General features: G+C 38.6%; 2 protein-coding genes across 5 annotated transcripts in view; one reads left to right on the top strand and one right to left on the bottom strand.

The window, feature by feature from the left end:
* Positions 1–8,764, top strand: part of rubcn (rubicon autophagy regulator) — a 25,407-nt gene extending 16,643 nt beyond the window's left edge. For all 4 annotated transcript variants that reach the window (XM_007541799.2, XM_007541810.2, XM_007541817.2 and 1 more), the window contains 4 exons: positions 982–1,043; positions 1,142–1,295; positions 3,071–3,164; positions 6,612–8,764. In XM_007541799.2, the coding sequence (XP_007541861.1) occupies positions 982–1,043; positions 1,142–1,295; positions 3,071–3,164; positions 6,612–6,751 (450 nt within the window). In that variant the 3' untranslated portion in view covers positions 6,752–8,764. The remainder of the gene's footprint in view (positions 1–981; positions 1,044–1,141; positions 1,296–3,070; positions 3,165–6,611) is intronic.
* LOC103130402 (uncharacterized) lies at positions 8,228–19,992 on the bottom strand. The gene is made up of 19 exons (XM_016665992.1): positions 19,804–19,992; positions 19,244–19,407; positions 19,089–19,133; positions 18,892–19,001; positions 17,390–17,559; positions 17,113–17,273; positions 16,482–16,692; positions 15,801–16,091; positions 15,361–15,575; positions 14,382–14,466; positions 14,070–14,230; positions 13,657–13,701; positions 13,348–13,454; positions 12,992–13,161; positions 12,619–12,779; positions 11,682–11,892; positions 10,757–10,963; positions 9,728–10,040; positions 8,228–9,620 (listed from the first exon to the last, which is right to left on the bottom strand). The coding sequence occupies exons 1-19, from the start codon at positions 19,856–19,858 to the stop codon at positions 9,605–9,607; spliced, it is 2,898 nt and encodes a 965-aa protein (XP_016521478.1). The 5' UTR covers positions 19,859–19,992; the 3' UTR covers positions 8,228–9,604.

Raw genomic sequence — 19,992 nt, 5'->3', positions numbered from 1 at the left:
CTAAAAAAAAAAAGTCTCCTAATGCTGCTTCAGTGGCACACAGCATTACTGAGCTGCAGGGGGAGGAAAGAAATGGCCAGAAACAGGATTTTAATGTTTCTCACACAGCTCAATGGAAAACGGATTCTTCCTAAAGAAAATTTATTTAAACCACCAACCATATCTGAGGTTTACATTATTGTGGGTTTACGTTCAAGTAAATTTATTCTGCAAGCGAGGCAACCTAAACTTCTCAGCACTGATGTTTATACCTAATAATTAAAAAGAAATGACCCCAAAATAAAAAGAAAAGCTCAAAACTTATTAAATAAATAAACTGATAAAATTTTATTTAAAATTTAAAATCTGTTTTCGTAGCCGTTTCTATATATTTTTTATTATAATTAGGGATTTAGACTTTGCTGTTCACGTTTACTTAAAGTTGAAGCTCATTAGTCAGCTGACTAGATCACTTGACTCTTGGGGTTTTCTTTGAGAGATGAACCGATTGAAGGAAAGCATGATGATATTTACTGAAGTTTCTTTTTTTATGAGTTGTTTGAGGCTTTTTGGACATGTTTCAAAGTTTTTGCTGCTTTTTTTTTTTTTTTTTAACTCTATTTTGGTCCTGCCAAGATAATTTATTATTTTCTGAAGTCTTACCCCTTGTTTAAAAGGAGCAGTCAATGCGTCTCTGTGAAAAATTACCTATTTAAAATGGCTTCTTATAACTTTTCTGCTTCCTCTGACTTCAGTTTTAGATGTTTTCACGTTTGTGATGGTGGAAATGGCTGAATTTGAATCTTCCTCCTTCACTAATGGCGTCCATACTGAAGAGTGTTGTGGATAACATGAACTTGTAGCACTTACTGAATGGAAAAGGGTTGGATTTCAGCAGTGCTCTAGACCAGAAGCTCTTTAAAACTGTTTAATTCTCTTTATGTAGTATTTTTTTTCAGTATTGAATACTTCAGTAACTTTTTTTTTTACATTTTTCTTCAGGTTTTAAGAGTGCAACTTTTTCACATGAAAAATCTCTTCAAGACTTGTCGCTTTGCCAGAGGGTAAGCCTCTCTGTTCGCATTAACCAAAGCCTGTTTGGGATGGAAAAAGCTACTGGACTGGAGAACATCACCCGTTTATTTCTGCGTCTTCCTTTCAGGGTTCTTGACCAGTTCGACAGCGTGCCGGGTCACCTGACCGAGGACCTTCACCTCTTCTCGCTCAACGATCTTACTGCTGTTCGCAACGGAGAACTGGCTCCTCGGTTGAAAGAGCTGCTTAAGCTGGGCACCATGCATGTAGCTGGTTGTGTGGTAAGACAGCTGCTATGACAACTGGTTGACTTCATATTAGTGCTGTTATAATAGTTATCGATTTTTCTGATGATTAACCGGATAAAAATATAAACTGGCACATTCTGCAGATTTTTTCCAATGGGCTCTTTGCACCTACGGCGTTGACGTCACATCTCCAGGAGCTAATGCGGCTCACTTGTTTCTGCTTTGAGTTACCATGACTGGTAGAAAAGACTAAGTCGTATTTCAGATGCAAAAAACACAATACTATGAACATTGTTGTCTTCCTAATATAATGGGCTTTTAAGTTTTCATTAATTTCCAAGCAATCCTGAATTAAGAAGATGGTGGCTTGTAAATATTTGCCACTACCAGTTAAAGCTAATGCTGCACAACACAAAGTTTGCAGCCTTCACTTCACTCCGGCTCAGCCTAAAAATACAGGGGACACGGATGATAAATAAAGGAGCCTCCCTGAGTTATTTCCATTGAATCACTTCTGCATTCAGCCTGAAAGAGCGAGTTTATGGGGAACGAGAGAGCCGAGCAACTGATCCGCCTGTACATACTGCTGTAAACACCGTCCTATTCGAGCTCTTCACAAGAAACATGCAAAGGTAATAAAACGAAATAACACGGAGACCTTAAAAGACACGGTCATATTTTCTAAAAGCAGCAACTTTTAACCTGAACAGCTGAACCAGATCTCTGACACCAGAGCTGCGCTACTGTTAAGCTATGAGGCTTGTTGAGCTCCGTCAGGCTTCGGAAGTAAAAAGCCCAAACTGTAACCTCCCCCGTTAGTCTATGACACTAACGACAATAAACACTCATAGTATACTTGAAAATTAGGTAAAAACATTGTCCGTTAGAATGTTTAGATACTTAAATAGCACATTTGTACAAGAACAATGTCCGAGAATATTGCCTACTAGCATAAGCTAAGGTTAATGTTAGCCACAAAGTTTAAGTAAAACTCACCTTCGTATCACTAAATGTATAACGAGGCATACATCTTAAAACCTTTCTCCAGCTGACTTGTTGGGGCTTCGGATCGATGTACAAACCTTGGCCAAGCCCTGGTGTGAAATGATATTTTTATTGGATCGGAAACAATCGAGCCGCTTTTCCCCGAACGCGGAAGCTGAGGTGCAAAGAGAAGAGCCCATTAAACACTTGCGCCTTTTTGACAGTATAATAAATACTGTAAAGGAGGAATTTATTTTTTCATTTCCGTCTTTCAAATAGAAAAAAAATGCAACAACACAGCATTGCTTGAGTGTCTATCAATTGTGTCTTAAAAGTTCAGCTCTTTCTGCTTGCCTTAATACAGTGTAGGGTTGAATATTATTTGAATTAACTGATTAATAATTGGATTTTTATTTTATTTTTTTTACATAATTTATATCAGCTGAAGCTAAAACTATGCTACTCTAATAGTTCTGGGTTGAACATGTTTACAGAAATAGTTTTTTTTTTTTTATTCTTAAATGCAAAATGTTTATATGTTTTGTACAGTTTCAGTCTAATTACTGCTCTGTTTTCTTTTAGCATAATGGGCTTCTTATGAGCCTGNTTTTGTACAGTTTCAGTCTAATTACTGCTCTGTTTTCTTTTAGCATAATGGGCTTCTTATGAGCCTGTATGCTTCAGCTTAACAATTATTCGATTACTAAATTAGTTGACGATCACCTCAATAGTCGATTCATCACGTTTAACCTGATTAATCGTTTCAGCCTTACTTCACATTGTCCCAGTAGTTTTTAATAATTTTTTGTTTCCCTCTCCCTCAGCTGTGTCAGGCAAAGGGCTTTGTCTGCGAGTTCTGCAACAACGACAAAGACATCATCTTCCCCTTCCAGCTCAGCAAGTGCCAGCGCTGCGAAGGTGAGCCCTCAAGACCCCAGTCCTCCCGCATTTCCTTTCAACTAAACTGGAGAGACTGGAAGATCCCGACCCCTCGTAGACTGGCGAGAGCGCTTTCCAGAGACAGGAAAGAAGGGGAGGGCGGAGAGGAGCTGGGGGTAGATCAGGAGGTGAACAGCGGAGAGCAGCAGGATGGAGGAAACAAACAGAAGGAGGAGTCCAGGGATTCATCCGCGAGAGAGGGAGCGCTTCAGCATTTTAGTGCTGGGAAGACGGTTAACTCAGTTCCCTGGATTGTAGAAAGTGAGAAGCAACAGGAGAATATAGGGAGAGCTGAAAAGGAGAGGAAGGAAGAGCTTGAGAGCAAGGGAAGTGAAGATGAACATGCAAGAAGAGAAAAAGTGAGTTTGTTGAAGGCTCTACGAATAAAGAGATTAAAGCAAGACAGACGTGATAGTGAAAAGTGCAGCAGCCTTGAGAGTTTGGATGAAGCAGGACAGGAGGGGAAAGGGCGCAGGGGTAATCGAGTAAAGAGTTTGTCAAAAAGAGACGATGAGAATGAACAAGAAATGAAATCGAAAGAGGAAGAAGGAAATGAAGAGTGTATAAAAAGATCACTGGTAAGAACAGAGGAGGAAGAGAAAGCTCAGAAAGACACAGATTCAGTAAAAACTGAAAAATTTTCCGTCTTCAAACTACTGAAACCACATCAGCTAGCAAGTGTTTTTTCAAAAAACAAAAGCACGGAGGAGAAGGAAGAACAGAGCGGCGAAAGTGATGTGGTAGTAAATGCAGAGGTGGTGAAGGAAGAGCGAGAGGGTACAGCAGAGACGAAATGGAGAAATCAAAAAACCCGCAAAGCCAGGAGATTAACGAAGGGCAGGAAAAGCAGGGTGAGCGGCGGGGAGGATGGAGCGTCCACAGAAGAGAACAGAGAGACCGAGGATGGAGATGAAGGAGTTGGAGGTCAAGAGTAGATGCTGAGGAAGATTTATTTATCTGGAAAGTTTAATAAAGCCTGTTTCTTGAAATTAGAGAGCACTATTTTGTTATAACTGCCAGGTAAAAGTATGAGCCGTATGCAAAGCACTTTTAAGACTTGTTATATTTTTATTTAAGGTTCTTTTCCATTTATTACACATTTTACACTTTTTCTACATTTTCTCTCTTGTTTTACAGTTTTTTTTTTAATGATCAATTTAGAGACTTGAGATTTTGACTGTTTTCTAGATAGAGCAATATCCTTGTCAAAATCTGTTCAGTTCAAAGCCATGTCCTGCTGTATGTTTATTTTTAGAAAATGGGTTTAAAACTAGGGATGTCCTGATTGAGATTTTTTTTTTTTTTTAAAAAACGTGAATCAGAGTCGATAAAACCAAAACAGAGTACCGGTTTGCTGTTTTCTTACAACCGATTCCACGTGCGTTATGACTCGGCAGCATTACAGTGCAGTAAATGCCACACTATTGCAGTGTTGCTGTGAATGTGTAGTATTTAACTCGCTCACCAGTATTCTTCTGGACGGTCCTCTCCTATGTTTTTCTTAACAGCGACAGAATCTCTATTGGACAGATTCAATCTACTAATATAACATATCTTTGTCATTTACTTCCAACCATTTATCTGACTGACACAGCTTCTGACACAGCTTCTGTTGTATATATTTTTATCCTTAACAGCTTGAGCCAGTTAACTCATGCTTCACTAACAGCCATCATATTTGCTCTCTGTTTTGATACGGAAATTAACTCTGTGTAGACTAGACCTGTGGGTAGATTGTCATATTGGTGGCAGGATATCGTAATAGAAACAACATCAAGATCTCCTGGGTGGTTCGCCCTGGGCGCCAAACAGGCTAGGACTGCATCTGTGCACATGTGTACCACTTTTACAGAAGTGATGCAGCTGTGACTGTCATATCACACCATATGACGAACAGCATTACTTAATCCTACAGTGTGCTGTCTGCATCTATCATGTTTCACTCACATCGGCATGCTAGCTGCTTGAAACCAATGGCTCAAAGATTTATTTTTTTTTTTTAACAGATGATCAGTGGATTCTTAATGTGCCTTCATGGTGAAACAGTTTAGCTCTGTTAATTGCACATCCTTGATCCCAATACACATGCACTATGCAGTATGGGATTGTATCAGGAGTTTCTGTCCTGTCTTTATAGACGTGACAGTGCTTAATTTTCAACAACATTCCTATAATTTCCGCATCTTTAGACCCACTTAATATCTACATTTTACTAATTAGATTTGTTAACTTGACTTGACAGTCAATAACTGATTGAATCGGGACATCCCTAGCCTCTTTATAAACCATTTTTTAATGTATTGTCATTTATTAAATCCACTCTAACGGTGTATAAAACTGTAATTTGGTGTGTTGTGGGACAGTGGGTGGAGCTGCAGCTTGAACATCATGGTCTTTTGGGAATATTCTCAACCATTTTAGACATCTCTCACTGCTGTTTCACACCCTTATGATCTTCTTGTGGTGTGGGAATCTTTTAACTTTTCTTCATTTGCTGTTTTGCGTTCCTGGTGTTACTGGGCTGGTGTTGGTTTTGGCTCTTCTGGTTGCACAGCTGGTGGTGGGTAGATATTTTGCCAGATGGTGGTGGGCATCTGATTTGCAATTAGATGAGCAAAAATAGTCTTAACTGGATAATTTGTACCTCTAGGTTAAACTCAAGCTATTCCTTTTGGTTCCAGGAGGAACAGCTGTCATATTTTCTTCTCTTTAGCTTTGAATGGCTGCCCTCATTAGAAAAATAATGCTGCTAAATGACGTCACAGAAGGTGTGCGTCCCCTCTCTCGTGTTTATAGTTGAAACTCCTTGTGGTTCTGAATTTCAAAATGGACGCCTGTCAGAGTTGGTTTCTCCTCATGTTTCTCTGCCTGAGCGAGTGGAGGATTTTAGTTTGATCACTTGCGTTGTTCTCTATTCGATTTTCTTTCATCTGCTAGTTTTCGGTTTGCTGTTAGAGTTCATCTGTGATGTTGAAGAGATTATTTATGCCTTGTACAGTTGTGGCTTTTTATTTATTTTTTATCTTCAGTTCAACATGAAATAAACGTGTTTTTTTAAATTCACCTTGAGTTTCATCTCATGAATCCATCATCTTAGACATGTTTTTCCACTTTATTTCGTATGAGGGCAAATGAAATCAAGTGCTGCACAGGTTGAAACTGCTTTCACTGCTAATGAGTATCAGGACGAGTCTATGCAGGTTTAATGTTGAGGCTCTGAGGGCACGAACTGCTTCCTCCCATCTGCCTCGCTGACTTTCACCTCTGTGCCTTTTATACGCCCGTCCTCCCTCAGCTCTGCTTCTGATTGGCTACTTTTTTTTTTGTGCAACTGGTTGAACCTGTTTGCGGCTGGCTTTTGCATGCAGTCTGACGTGTAGTTGTCTTTTTGCCTGCTAATGTTCCTGTGTTCCTCCTCCCTTTCAGAGTGCCACGCCTGTTACCATCAGAGCTGCTTCAGGACGGGTAAAGACTGCCCCCGGTGTAGGAGGCTGGCTGAGCGCCGGGAGAGGATGGCACGCAGAAACATGGAGGAGCAAGAGGACGAAGGAGGGGGAGGGACTTAGTGCCGGCAACACGGTGACCTCAGGAAAGAAGAAGAAGAATTGGAGGACAAATCGACAATGATTGTAGTCTCTGACCTTCTCCCCGTCTCTAGCTCATTCCTCTCAGATCACCAGAGAAAGCTTTTTTTTTTTTTTTTTTGACCAGATCGCCACGTATGGAAGTGGAGTTTTGAGATGAATGTTTTCTACAAGCCCCTTCAAGATATGCACTTTATTTTTATTAATGCTTGAAAAGTATATCGATTATTATGCAAATTTAACAGAATTTTCTCCACACTGTGGGGGAAAAACAAACAAACAAAAAAAAAAAAACTAAGGCATTCTTTAAAAGTGACACATTGAAGATTTAATTTCTTAAACCTAACAAGCTAACAATTCAGCCGTTACTCCTCAAAAATCTGTTGAGATTAATTGTTTTGATTGAAAATTATTTTAAGTTTATTATATTTGTGTAACTCTTCTCCGCCTTACCAGCGTTCCTCAACAGTGCTGAATCATTCCTGTACAAATAGACCAGCTCTGCATGAGAGATCAAACCTGCGGCCTTGCACAGTCACTTGATGCTAATAATTTTGCAGTTTTATGTGCAACACGAGCCAAAGACCATCTTTAACTTTCAGCACTTGTGTGTTGTGAAATGTAACCAATCTGTCAACAAAGTAGGAGTATTTGATTTAGCCCAAGGCTTCGCCCTCTTTACACATACTGGTAAGATGCTTCTTTTATTAGTTTGACATTTTGTTTTGTTGACACCCAACATGGTAGGATACATCTATTTGTGAGAATAACACTGGAAGTTTAAAGATGCATAACTTTTAAGATTTGACGAGTAATAATTGTTTAAATGGTCCTTTCAGCTGCAGTTTTGTTTTATTTTGAACATTAAGAAAATATTTACCATGTACTTTTCTATTTTTTGAGCCTTATGTTTTGTGTTTTATGCCGACTTTGACACTTCTTTTGTGACCAATGAACATGTAATGGAAACGATGGTGGAGTGTCTCAGCAAAGCTGAATTTGCAGGAACGGGTGTCATTGTTGCAAGCGTTATCGGTAAAACTGGAAATGACCAGTCGTCCTGCTGCTTGGTGTGTGTGTGTGTGTGTGTGTGTGTGTGTGTGGTAACTAAAGTGGACTTTGAGTGAGTGCTGGTATCTACCTGCTGCCCTTGCTGATTTCTATTGTTGCAGCTTTTGAGATAACTGCGTGTTTGGTTCTTTGCACTAATCCGGTGTGTTCTGGTGGAGTTTGGATGTAATTCTGCTAATGTTTGTTTTAAGAACGTGAACTTTGAGCTTGAAATGTTACAGACTCTAATGATGCCTAAAGCGGTTTTGATCTAATGTTAATTCATCACTTTCTTAGGTTAAACTCAAGTTTAGCAAATTGGCTTTCTGCATTAGAGGTGAGGTTTAAAATTATCGTCCCGTTCATGTTTGGGGGTTATGTGACATTTTTATTTTATTTTTTTTTCTCTCCAGGTAACTTCATGTGTTGTCTAAAGAAATGAGATCAGGTGAAAAATTGCATTTTAGACTTTTTAGAAAAGTGTTTTGCACTTATGTTAACGATTAGATTTTCATATTTTTCATCTGTGGACCAGTATAAATGAGCAGAAATGTATATTATATTTATTCTTGAGGTTTCAAATTGCTAACAAATGGTTCTATTTGTCATAAATTAGATCAGCAAAAATAGTTTTAACTGGATAATTTGTACTTCTAATTTCTAACGGCTAATCTCTTCAAAATGGATCCATTCATTGTTTATGCACTTGATTTTTCTTCTTTTTTTTTTACTAAAGAGACTTTTCAGTTTAAAGCTTTTGAACAAAGTATCCGCCCAGCTCCTCTGCTCAGCTTTGACTTGGACCTGCCTTTGTTAAGGAGGAGCGAAGAGGCTTAAAGTGCACTACAGAGTTAAAAACTTTTATTAAAAATGTTAATTGTTGTTCTTATTCTTGATTTGCTTTGAGTATGTAATGATGTTCACAATAAATGACTGGCAAGACTGTTAAAACTCTGGTGTCGCTCGGTGTTCTTTGAAGTTTAAAATGTTTTCAGGTTATGTTTAGTTAATGGTTTGTATTACGGTTAAGCTCCTTCAGATTTTAGAGCTTTAACCAATATCTTAGATTTTATTTTCTGCATATAAAATGTGTAAAGTTCAAAAATGCAAGACTGAGTTAAATGTTAGAAAATAAATAGTGGCTATTAACTTTTAATATGTCAGACTGCTCAGCTTTTTCTGACTGAAGCACTTTAAAAATCATTTTAGCATTAAAATTGACTAGAATTTTATTCTTATGACTTCCCAGCTCTCCATGGCAACATACCTGTTTTTTTTTAAGCTCCATTTAACCCAGAGCTGCTTTATCAGTGTGATGGAGGGTCATCCTTTACATTTTGTCATGATTAACAATTATCAGCACGTTTTGTAGACGGTGGTGCCATCTAGTGGTGGCAGTGTGACTTTGAAATATACTTTTATTGATTACAAACATTGTGGAATCAAATTAATTTATACGTTTTAACATACATTTTTACAAACTCCTAATTCAAACATAACATGACCATTTAAAAAAAAAAAAATCCAGTTTTACATTAGAACAGTCTCGTGTGTTGACAGAAGTCATCTGAATTATACAAAATGTGTTCATGTTGCAGGTTTTTATAGCATGTTTATAACCATAAACAAGTTAGAGATAAGAAGGTGGCCACTAGATGTCTCTTCTGTCCTTTAGAATGAAACCAGATGACTCCAGAGTGCTTGTCTGTGTTTTGCTTTTTTGCTAATATACAAAGCATGAACTGGATCAACACTGTGGCAGCATGTTGGAGCAGCTCTGTAATGTTAGCTCTGATTTGTACTTTTTGTATGCTAAATATTTTTTGTTTTATGGAAATAAGCAGATTTAATGGAAATAAAAACATTAAACTCGGTGTTTTTATCCCTTCAGATGTAACTTATGCAGCGTATGTATTATTCCAGATCCAGATACCCGTAATGGTGATGAAGCTTGCAATAATGAAGACTATGTACAAGTAGAACAGCAGACGGTCGATTACTATCCCAATCATTTGCCATTCTTCTGCGGTTTTGGACCCCTGGAAGTGTTTGTCCACCTGGAGACGGATGGCTGTGAGGTCTCTGGTCAGCTTCTTCAGCTCCTCCAGAGCCGGCTCTGGGGGAGCAGCAGGAGGGCTGGAGGCCTTCTTCACTGGATGCGGTTCCTTTAAGATGCTCTGGTTTCCTGAGATGGTGACGGAGTTTGTTTTTGCTGTTGAATCTGAGGAAACAAGAGGATTTTTGATGGGTTTTAAACCATTTTTGATACATGCAACTGAAAACAGAACGCCCATTTCTTAAAGTCTGGCCGTAAAATTTATGTACAGGCAAAGAAAAGTTTATTTTTAACGACATTTTTCTGGAAATGATTCTTGTCTTGTGATTCTGTTTTTCCTTTTATGTGTGCATTGTTTGGTTTAAAGCCTTTCTAAATTCATTTTTGATTTCTGTAATACATATTTATTGTGACGAAAGAAGGTAGCTTTTGGTTGCACTTTTTTTTTTATTTGCTTTCTGTACTGAAAACATCTAAATACATCTGAGACATAAAAAGGGCCAGTGTTGCTCTTTTTATGCAACACCAGCACTTTGCTGGCGTTGCAAAAGTGCAACATCAGCAAAAGTGTTAAAACTTTATCCAGTGGTTCATTTCATAATAATTGAGTTTCATCTCTATGCAGAGGGTCTTTGTCTTTTTTCTTTTCTGTAACCTTTGCCAATCATTTTACATACAGTATGGAGATATTTCTATGTGCACAAAAGTCGTTAATAAAGGGAAAATAAATATATATATATTTTAAACTTGAAATGCTCTTTGTTGCAGATATGTAGCTTGCACTTCATCTACTACTTAGAATTTCTTCAAATCCTAAACTTCACTTAGCCAACCAACATGGCGTCTGCTGTGTTTCTTATTTATTTCACAAGGTACTTTACCTTTGTAAGATGGGTTGAGGCAGACAGTAACTCTGTTGCTCTTCTTTGGAGACATACAAACAACAACGGCGAGATAGCGCAGCACCAGTACGCTCAGCCAGTGAGGCACGGCACTGTACTGGCTGGAGCTGAACTGGATGTTGGTGATGAAGACCGTCTCCAGGAGGCTGGCCACCATCAGAGCCAGGCTGATGGAGAAGAACACGTCTGCAGGAAACATCAGAGCAATTAAGACTGACACAAGTCGGACTTTATTTATCCTCAATGAAGAGATTGTTAGTTAAATATATTTCGCTGGAGGGTACGTCACGCTTGTTTCTGTGTGTTTGTGTTTATTTGTGAGTGAGAAACCTGATCAGGAAACAAAGTTTAGATAACAACCAGATAAACCTGCTGCTCATCTCCTCACAGAAAGCAGGTTGACTTGATTTTAGAGGTGTGTCTGTCACACACAGAGAGCATAGCCCGAGTTAAGCGAAGTCACCGACTCATTTCTGTTTAGATCAGAACTTCCTCATAAGATCTGGTAGTCATTAAGTCAATAAACACGACGCCTGTGCTAACATTGGTGCTGAAGAGGTGCTGTTCAGTAGAAATATGGATGAAGTGTGAGACCGAGCCAACACAGACTGAACATTTAGACTGAAGGAGAAACTTGATCTGGTTATATAAACAATCACATGCCATTAATTGAAGACTTGCTGTTTTGTGCCTCTGTTTGTGATTGTTAATCGCACCTCTTTAGTACTTTTTCCTCACTGGAGTTTCTTATACTGTTGTATAGATTTTGAATATACTTCAATCTCTATTTCTGTCAAATATCATTGAATGTATTTTCAGCTGTAACTGACGCGCCTTTTAGAGTAACAGTTTAGCTGTAAAGTATGCAAAACTGACCATGTACCAAATCTGAGGTGTCTCTTACTGATCAGGGGTGTCCTGTCTCCTGTGACCGGCAGCAAGTCGTTCATGATGAGCAGGAAGACGGTGTAGCCGAGGATGAGGGTCATCTTGAACGAGGACCTGTCCACGCTCTGAGGAGGCAGCAGGAAGCTGATGAGATCCACAGCGACGAGAAAGCAACTGGGGACCAGCAGGTTCACCACATAAAGGGTTGGTCTGCGGCGCAGGATCAGCTGCAGATGATACACAGGATACACTACACTGTACTATACTACACCACACACTATATACTGTGCTCATCCATTTCATACGGCTCTGTACTTTCCCACACTGTTACGTTTGACTAAACTTTATTCACTATGCTGTATTATATATTGACCACACTGCACCACACGATGCTATGCAGTACTGCACTATACTGCACTTCACTATACTATGCTATGCTGTGCTATTCCATGCTAAACTATGCCACACTGTGTTATAATATACTAAACTATACTATGCTCTACTCTACTAATGTATTACACTATTCAACACTGCGCTATTCTATGTTATATTATACTATATCACCATATGCTATGCCACACTATGCTGTAATATGCTAAACTATGCTGTGTTATGCTATGCTAAACTTTACTGTAATATATTATACTGTACCAGGCCATCACATAATGTGCATAATAATATCTTACGCTAGACAATTTAATGATTTGCTTTGCTGTAATTCTGAGTCTGTCAGTTTCTTTCCTCAAAGAAAAATCATTTAGAAAGCTAAAATTAAAGCAGAATCTGTTTTAATAATACATTTGTCCCTGTTTTAGATAAATGTTTCTTGCTACAGGGAGGTGGATGCTGATTCTGAAACTACTGTAATTGCAGTTTTGATATGCATGCATTTTTTTTTTTTTTTTTTTTACAGAAAAGAGAAACGTATAATAGTAAAAAAAAAACAAGCCCACCTGAAACTGGACCTCAGAGTAGCTTCCTTCATTTAGCTCCAGGTCGGATGGAACCACTTTTATGTCGGAGAGTTCCCACTCTCCGTTTGTCTCCAGCACACTTTTGGACTCACTCAGAACCTCTTCTCCTGTCACGCCAGGAATCATCCGTATTTCCGAAGCTTGACAAACATTCATTTTGAGAGCTCAGCAGTCAGTCAATAACCATTGAAAGTGAAACACTTTGCTACTGTAGACTTACAATGTAAATGTACAATATTTCCTAAGTAAAAACTCATTTTAAGATCTAAAAATAGATCTTAAACTGTGTAGGAAGCACTGCACAGTTCAGATATTATTCTTTTGTAATGGAAATGTTGTATAGTTGTCTCACCAAAGTGTAGATATGACCCAAACGTCAGCGAGCAAGATTGGATATCAAAGGGAAAGTTGTAGATTTCCAGCTTGCAGGAGCTGACCACTCTAATGGGTTTATCATCAAAAACATGACCGGTGTTGTTTAAGTAAACGTAGGGAGTTTGAGGAGATTTGTTCTCATCCATACTGAAATAAAAAAGAAGAGAAAAGCCAGACGAAATAAATTCAGTTTTGTTCCCTGCTGTACTAAAAACATTTTGATTAAAACTTCCCTTATAATTCTAAGTTACTGTGGAATAAAGTTGTTAAATAATACTTGTTTAACATCTCTAATAGAAACTGCAACAAAGAATGAAAATAGATTAGACCTACAACTCTGAGATGTGAACATCTGGAACCCAAAGCTTCTCCCGAAGTACAGAGACTCTTTCAGTTCCACATTCCTGCTCATCCCAGCTGAGTCCTGCTATTTTCCACTCCTATTTAATTACAAACAAAGCCCCTGGTCAGTAGATTAATCACATTACAAAGAAGTTCATTATCATTACAACTGAAAATTAGATCAAATTTCACATCGTAAATTTAACAAAAAACATATTTATAGAGAGAAAATGTCGACATTCTACAGAAATGATCTTTGTTATCTCAAGCATTGCATCATATAGTTCATTATTCTCTTACCAGAACTTGCCATAAAAAAGTTGTCAGCGTTTGGGTTTTTTCATCCTAGAAATGAAACATTTTTTAAATTACTGCAAGATGATTGTGACCACTGATCACTGTTCAGTACTTTTGATTACATACAGAAAGCAAATTTAACCACACACTCAAGAACACATACACAGGTAAATAAGTATCTTAAAGAACACAAGTTACTTCTAGGCCTGTGGTTCTTGTGTGTGTCTGCTCTGTCTTTTCAAAACCCCATGCATGTACAGCCCAATTTTCTCTCTTAAAGGAAGTTGATCTTTTTTTTTTACGTCACCATATAAGTCAGCAACTCGACGTAATTAACCCTCCACTCTCACCACTTGCTGGCCCGTTTGCATTCTTGGCAAAAATTCTTTTTTGATGAATGAATAGTTTAAACTCACCACTCCTAAAATCCCAACCACAGTGATGCCGATTGTTATGTTGAGTGGCTCTGAGAAGCTTGCGACAGGAGGGATGGGGTTCTGATGGAATAACTGGTTATTAAGCTCCTTAAACAGGGACTCGGGAGATGGACTGGTGCAGTTTAAAGCTGCTACACAACCTTTGGAAAAGAGACAGAAAATTAAAACATTATTTATAGCAGATAAAATAAAATTATACTTCCTATGTTATTTGCATGTACCTATTGAGACAAGACTTAATGTAGAAATATAAAAACAAGACAAAATGCACACGTCAAGAAACTGTCTTACCGTGAAACAGAGTGAAAAAGATGAGGATTAGAGCAAAGGGTTTGATATTTGAAATCTTCATAATTTTCACACCAGGTTCCTTAGACTATATTCTGTAGACTAGCTCATCGACCGGAGTTGTTTCTGCTTTTGCCATGTGATTTCATCCGTAACTATTACCTCCTCCAACAGCTAATATTGACTTTTCAATTTGGGACACAGGCGCATGACTCAGAGCCTTTACTGCCTCGGTAGTCGTAATAAGAGCTCTTATGGCTGTATTTGCATAAAGATAGTGTTTGGATTTACAGCTGGTTCTTAAATCCTTTCTGGATACACTTCCATGATATGAATCAACAACAAACTAATTCAAACTGCAAACTTCTTCCATTAAAAATAATGGACAATTAAAAAAAAAAAAAAAAAAACAATACCAAGACACAATAATAAATTTACAACTATGCAATCATTCAGGTAAAAGTTATAGTGCACACATACAAAAAAAGCAAAAACAACAAAATTGAAGCTCTGACTTTTCATTTTATATTATTGTCATATTTTATTTAAATGATGTTAACAGCAAAAACTGATAAATAAACAATATTATTTATCTATGCCATATCTCTACATGGCATGCTGATATACATATAAATGTGTTTGTTAAAATAAAGATGATGAATAAAACTAAATAGAAAAAAAATGTAACAGGTAGACAAGAACTTTTTTTTGACAAAATAAACTTTACAACAAATGTGAAATTGACTTCAATCACAATTTTCTGTTAATCAAAATGTCTTTTTTTTTATAACTGCTATAACATATTACAACTTTAAAACACAAGATACATACAGATTCAACAACAAACACAAACTCTACCACAATCCCAGGAAACCAGAGTATCTTAAAATGCGAGTCTGGGTATATTTGTAACAAATAATCTGCACAAATACAGCTTACGTCAGGTTGTGATTATTTGACACATTTGACCCACGTCCAGTTAGGTCTGACTGATCCAGATGCACCACATGGTGATAATGACCATGGCGTAGCAGCTGATCAGAAGCAGGTAGATGCGGAAGAGCAGGAAGTCGAGGACGTATCCTACGTGACACCACTGGTCCAGCAGCTCGCTCTCCTTCTGCACCGACAGAAGATGTGCGCGGAGGTCCTTCAGGTACTGACAGATCAGCTGCAGCTCAGGCAGAGAAACTGTGTCTACGACAGAGGAGACGGAATCCAGAGTAGCGTTATTTTTACCCTCAAAATCAACAGCTTTGCACATTATAATTGTAAGAAGATTAGGACACCCTTCTTACAAAATAAAAATGTACATTTCCTGAAATTTCCAATGCAGTTTTTATTTATCTCTGAAAAATATAATGATTTAATAAAAGATAAATAAATAATTAAAAAATAAACAAATCAGTTGTACATTCGAACCTCCACTGTAGGTTCGGTGCCTGTCGGCTGCTTGACTGACTGGCTGGATGACCGACGCGCCTGCGCTGCCGTTTGAACTCTCAGGTTTATCCTCCCGTGTTTTAATTGTGGGAGAGACGCCTTCGGGCCACCGGTAGCAGATCATGGTTGCGATATATTTGAAGACAACGACTCTAACCCAGTTTGGAACCTCCTGGTACTTCATGGAGCTGTGATGGAGGACGTTGGTGATGATGACTGTCTCCAGGAGACTGATGACCATGAGAGCCAGGCACACCGAGAAATAGATACCTGATGAAGATGAACACGTAACACGTCAAAGCTGCAGCATGTAAAAATATGGCCTTTTCAAAAAGCAAAGAGCAAAAGGGTGAACACAAGAGTGATTAACAGCGCTAAAACCCTCCTCCTGGCTCTGATTGGTCACTTCAGTCTAAGCGGTGTATTTCTGCAGGTTCTGGGAGAAAGCAGAGGACCTCAACTTTTTCACAAATGATCTGTCTTATATTATACTCTCATATTGTCAAATTTGACAAATTTAAAACAACTTTTTTCTTTTATGAAAGTTACATTCTGCAACTTTAGCTATGATACAAAATCTTATAGCAGTTTGGCAACAAACTCTTTTTAACCAACACAGACCTTATTTCATCACAGTACGCCCTTAACACAATCTCTGACCTATAAGGGGCGTTCCATTAGCTGTGCTGGGCAGCAGGTCGTTCATAATGAGCAGGAAAACGGTGTAACCCAGGATCAGGGTCATTTTGAAGGAGGCCCGGTCCACACTGTGGGGCGGCAGGTAGAAGGACAGAATGTCAATGAGCATGAGGAAGGAACTCGGGATCAGCAGGTTGACCACGTAGAGCACCGGGCGCCGCCTTATGACCACCTAATGGACAAGAGAAAAACAGGCAGCCGTAAGTCTGCTAATTTTAATTTATGCACATTTACACACCTGCGGTTTTGATTTCTGCTGAATCCTAAAGGAAGTTCATGACCTTTTAGCTGTGATGTCACATTTCCTACACACGGATACTCTACCGCCATCTTGATTGTACGGAAGCACAAATGACTTGACTACTTTCAAAAGATAATCTATTGCTGGATATTGAACTGGTTCTCTCAAGGAGCAAGAATTATAAGTAATTCTGCTCCTAGGCAACAATTTTCACTAGTATACGGTCAACATGCCAGATTTTCTAAGTCACTTACTTTCAATCCAATCTTGCAGACAACAAACTACAGTTCCCTAGCAACAGCATTTGTACATTTAAATCTTGTGAAATCAGTAAAAATGTATTTCTCAAACCCAAAAGGTGATGATGTCCCACTCGTCGACCCCAAACTGCAGGATGGACGTCTCGCCCAGTATGTCCACCAGCTCCCACTCTCCACTGGCTTCCAGGTATTGCTTTGAGTTTTCTGACATCTCGCTAAAAGTCAGAGCTGGACTGACTCTCACGTCACGTACTGAGAACAAGAATTACCAGGCAGTGTGAGGAAGTGCAGCAATAAGAAGAATGTTGATATTGGCTCCCTGTTTTTCTTTTTTTTTTTTTGCTAAAACACCTAGAAAGCTTTCCTACTCGTATGCATGTAGGAGCCAAACGTGAAAGTGCAGTTCTGCACATCAAAAGGAAAGCTGAAGATCTCCAGGTTGCAGGCCGAAACAAGCCGCAGCATCCTGTCCCAGCGAATGTGTCCTGTGTGGTTCACGTAGACGTAAGGACATGCCTGGGAAACATCATCATCCACACTTGGAAGGCAGTGGAGGAGGAAACAGCAGGGGACAATGAAGCAGATTAGGAGATGCATTTTGACAGAAAACATAACGTCTGTTTACTGCGTGGCCCTTGTATGTATGCCTGTGTTTTTTTATTTGTCTGATCTGGATCTCTTTCTGATGAACTGCTTTGATGCTCCAGAGTTTGCACACCTCCTTATTATAAAGCACAAGCTGAGAGGTGCAAACATTCAATATGTTTCTACTGTGTTTTAGGAGAAACTCTCAGAGTTTCCTCTGTGCAGCAGATCCAGGAGGGAACCCCAGACATCCCACTCCTCAGGGACTTCCTACAGCTTATTCAGGGGGATCCCCAGGCATTCCCAACCCAAGCAGGACATATAGTCTCGCCAAGTAAATTCTAGTTTCATATATATATATTTTTTACCATTAGAGTACAACTCCAGGGTTTTAATTAGTCTCAGGCCTGTTTGCAGCTCTAACATCAAGCCACAGGTGTAATTCCCTTTTCTCCTTACTTGTCTGCACTCGCTTGTTATCCCTCTGCTGCACTTCTGATTGACCACAAATGAATGTTTCTTTGTGGCTTTTTTAAATACAGGTTTTCTCAAGTAACAGTAGCAGGAATAGATCCACCATATTTTGAAATGTAAAATTCAATGTCAAGAAGCAAGCAAGGGAGTTACCCTGCATGCATGACAAATACAGCATAGTCAACATCTGCTTCATTTGTAGACACCACAGAGAAAATACATCCCAGGTGACACGCTCCTTAAAATAATGTTAGCGCAACAGTCATTTTCTAATCTTTTCTGCGGGAAACTAAATTGTTAGGATAGAATTTCATTAATAAGAAAATAAAATCCATGTTTGATTGATGCTGAGTATTAAATCTTCTGCCCCACTTTCTTTTTCATGATGAGGGATTGGTCCAAGGATAGACAACCTTTTACCAGCTTACTTTGAATATACTGAAGTTGATTAAAAGTCAATTATTTGATCTCATTAAATGAAATAGGATCTGAATGCAGCCAAAGGATTACCTGAATTAAAATGATCTGAACTGAATTTGGACCAAATTGAATTCTATGTAACCTGATATGACCTGGGCCTGTTTCTGAAGAACCTTGATGAGACATCTGTTGTAAGCTGTTGCCATACAAACAGGCTGAAAGAAAGAGGGGGCAGGGGCCCACACTGCAGTTCCAGCAACACTAACATTATCATTGAAACAGTAAAGGTCATGACATTCAGTTACTATCTAAATGAATGTTGAAGGTCTGTGCATGCCGAAAAATAAATCAAGAAAAAAAAAACGAAAAAAAAAAAAAACAGGTAACTTACAACTCATAAACGATGATGTCTGGAGACCACAGCTCTTTAACAGGGAGAGAAATCCTGGCGACACCGTCACACTCTTCAGGCGCCCAAACCAAATACTCGTTGTGCCAGAACTGCAGCCAGGAAACAGAAATAAGTGTCAGTGAACTTCCTAATCAGTGTAAACATGAATTATCTGTGCATCTATGAAACCCACCCACCAGTCGGAGCCAGAGAAATGTAGTGAGTAACTGAGCTTTTTCGTTCTGAAAAGCAGAAAATAACAATGAATGATTGTGGTAATTATTACATGTTTTAGATTTATTATTATTAGATTATTAGCTAATTTCCCCTCAGTTTGCATGCATTTACTCACCACTCCGAGGACGGCGTACAGGGTGAAGGAGATGTTGGCGACGGTGGGATTACTGAGATTTACAGCTGGCCTGAAGGGCTGCATGTCAAACACGGCCTGCATGGATTCGTGAGTCGGACCACTTTTGCCTTCTTTACACACCAGTTTACCATGGCATGTTGCAACTGTGCAGAAATAGATAAAACTGTCGATAACCTGCCTGTGATCTCACTTGTAAAAACTTTGCGTTCTATTTTTAGAGTAAGAATTAAAAACAGTAAATCAAGGCTAAATTACAGAAAAACAATGAAGCTACAAACACACACCGTTCAACTTAAACCTAAAATAAGGATGTTGATCAATATTATTACCTACGTGGAAATTCACAAAAATGTATTTTAATAACTTTGACGTTTTATGAATCATCAGAAAATGTCCCGATTCGAAATTTGAGCCCATATATTGAACCAACAATAGAGAAAAGATTCAACTCAAACACCATGAGATGTTTTAAGATCAAGTTAATAGAAAACATATAATTTGTGACAAACAAAAAAAGGAGTAAAAGAGGTTTTAATTACCTGCCAGTAAGAGCAAACCTGAAAAGAAGCTGAGCCTCTGCTGAAACAGAAACATGCTGCAAACACGGGTTTAATAACATGCACTGAAAAATTCCTGCTAGTATTGAGCGCACACACACCGAGACTCCTGTTTTTGTTACTTACAGGAACATCGCCGTGGAAAGGAAATCCTGTGAGACTAAAGCACAA

This window comes from Poecilia formosa, unplaced genomic scaffold (assembly GCF_000485575.1).
Source record: "Poecilia formosa unplaced genomic scaffold, Poecilia_formosa-5.1.2 Scaffold10, whole genome shotgun sequence".
Taxonomy (NCBI): domain Eukaryota; kingdom Metazoa; phylum Chordata; class Actinopteri; order Cyprinodontiformes; family Poeciliidae; genus Poecilia; species Poecilia formosa.
The sequence above is the reverse complement of the archived record's forward strand: the minus strand, read 5'-3'. Positions and strand labels throughout refer to the sequence as shown.

What these genes read in the sequence shown, in the direction of transcription:
- LOC103130402 (XM_016665992.1), bottom strand. Translation starts at nt 19,858, where the DNA reads ATGTTTCTGTTTCAGCAGAGGCTCAGCTTCTTTTCAGGTTTGCTCTTA. An exon ending in TGTACGCCGTCCTCGGAGTG is followed by an intron (nt 19,134 to 19,243) that starts GTGAGTAAATGC and finishes TCTGCTTTTCAG; the next exon opens with AACGAAAAAGCTCAGTTACT. An exon ending in CTTTTTCACTCTGTTTCACG is followed by an intron (nt 14,231 to 14,381) that starts GTAAGACAGTTT and finishes TCTTTTCCAAAG; the next exon opens with GTTGTGTAGCAGCTTTAAAC.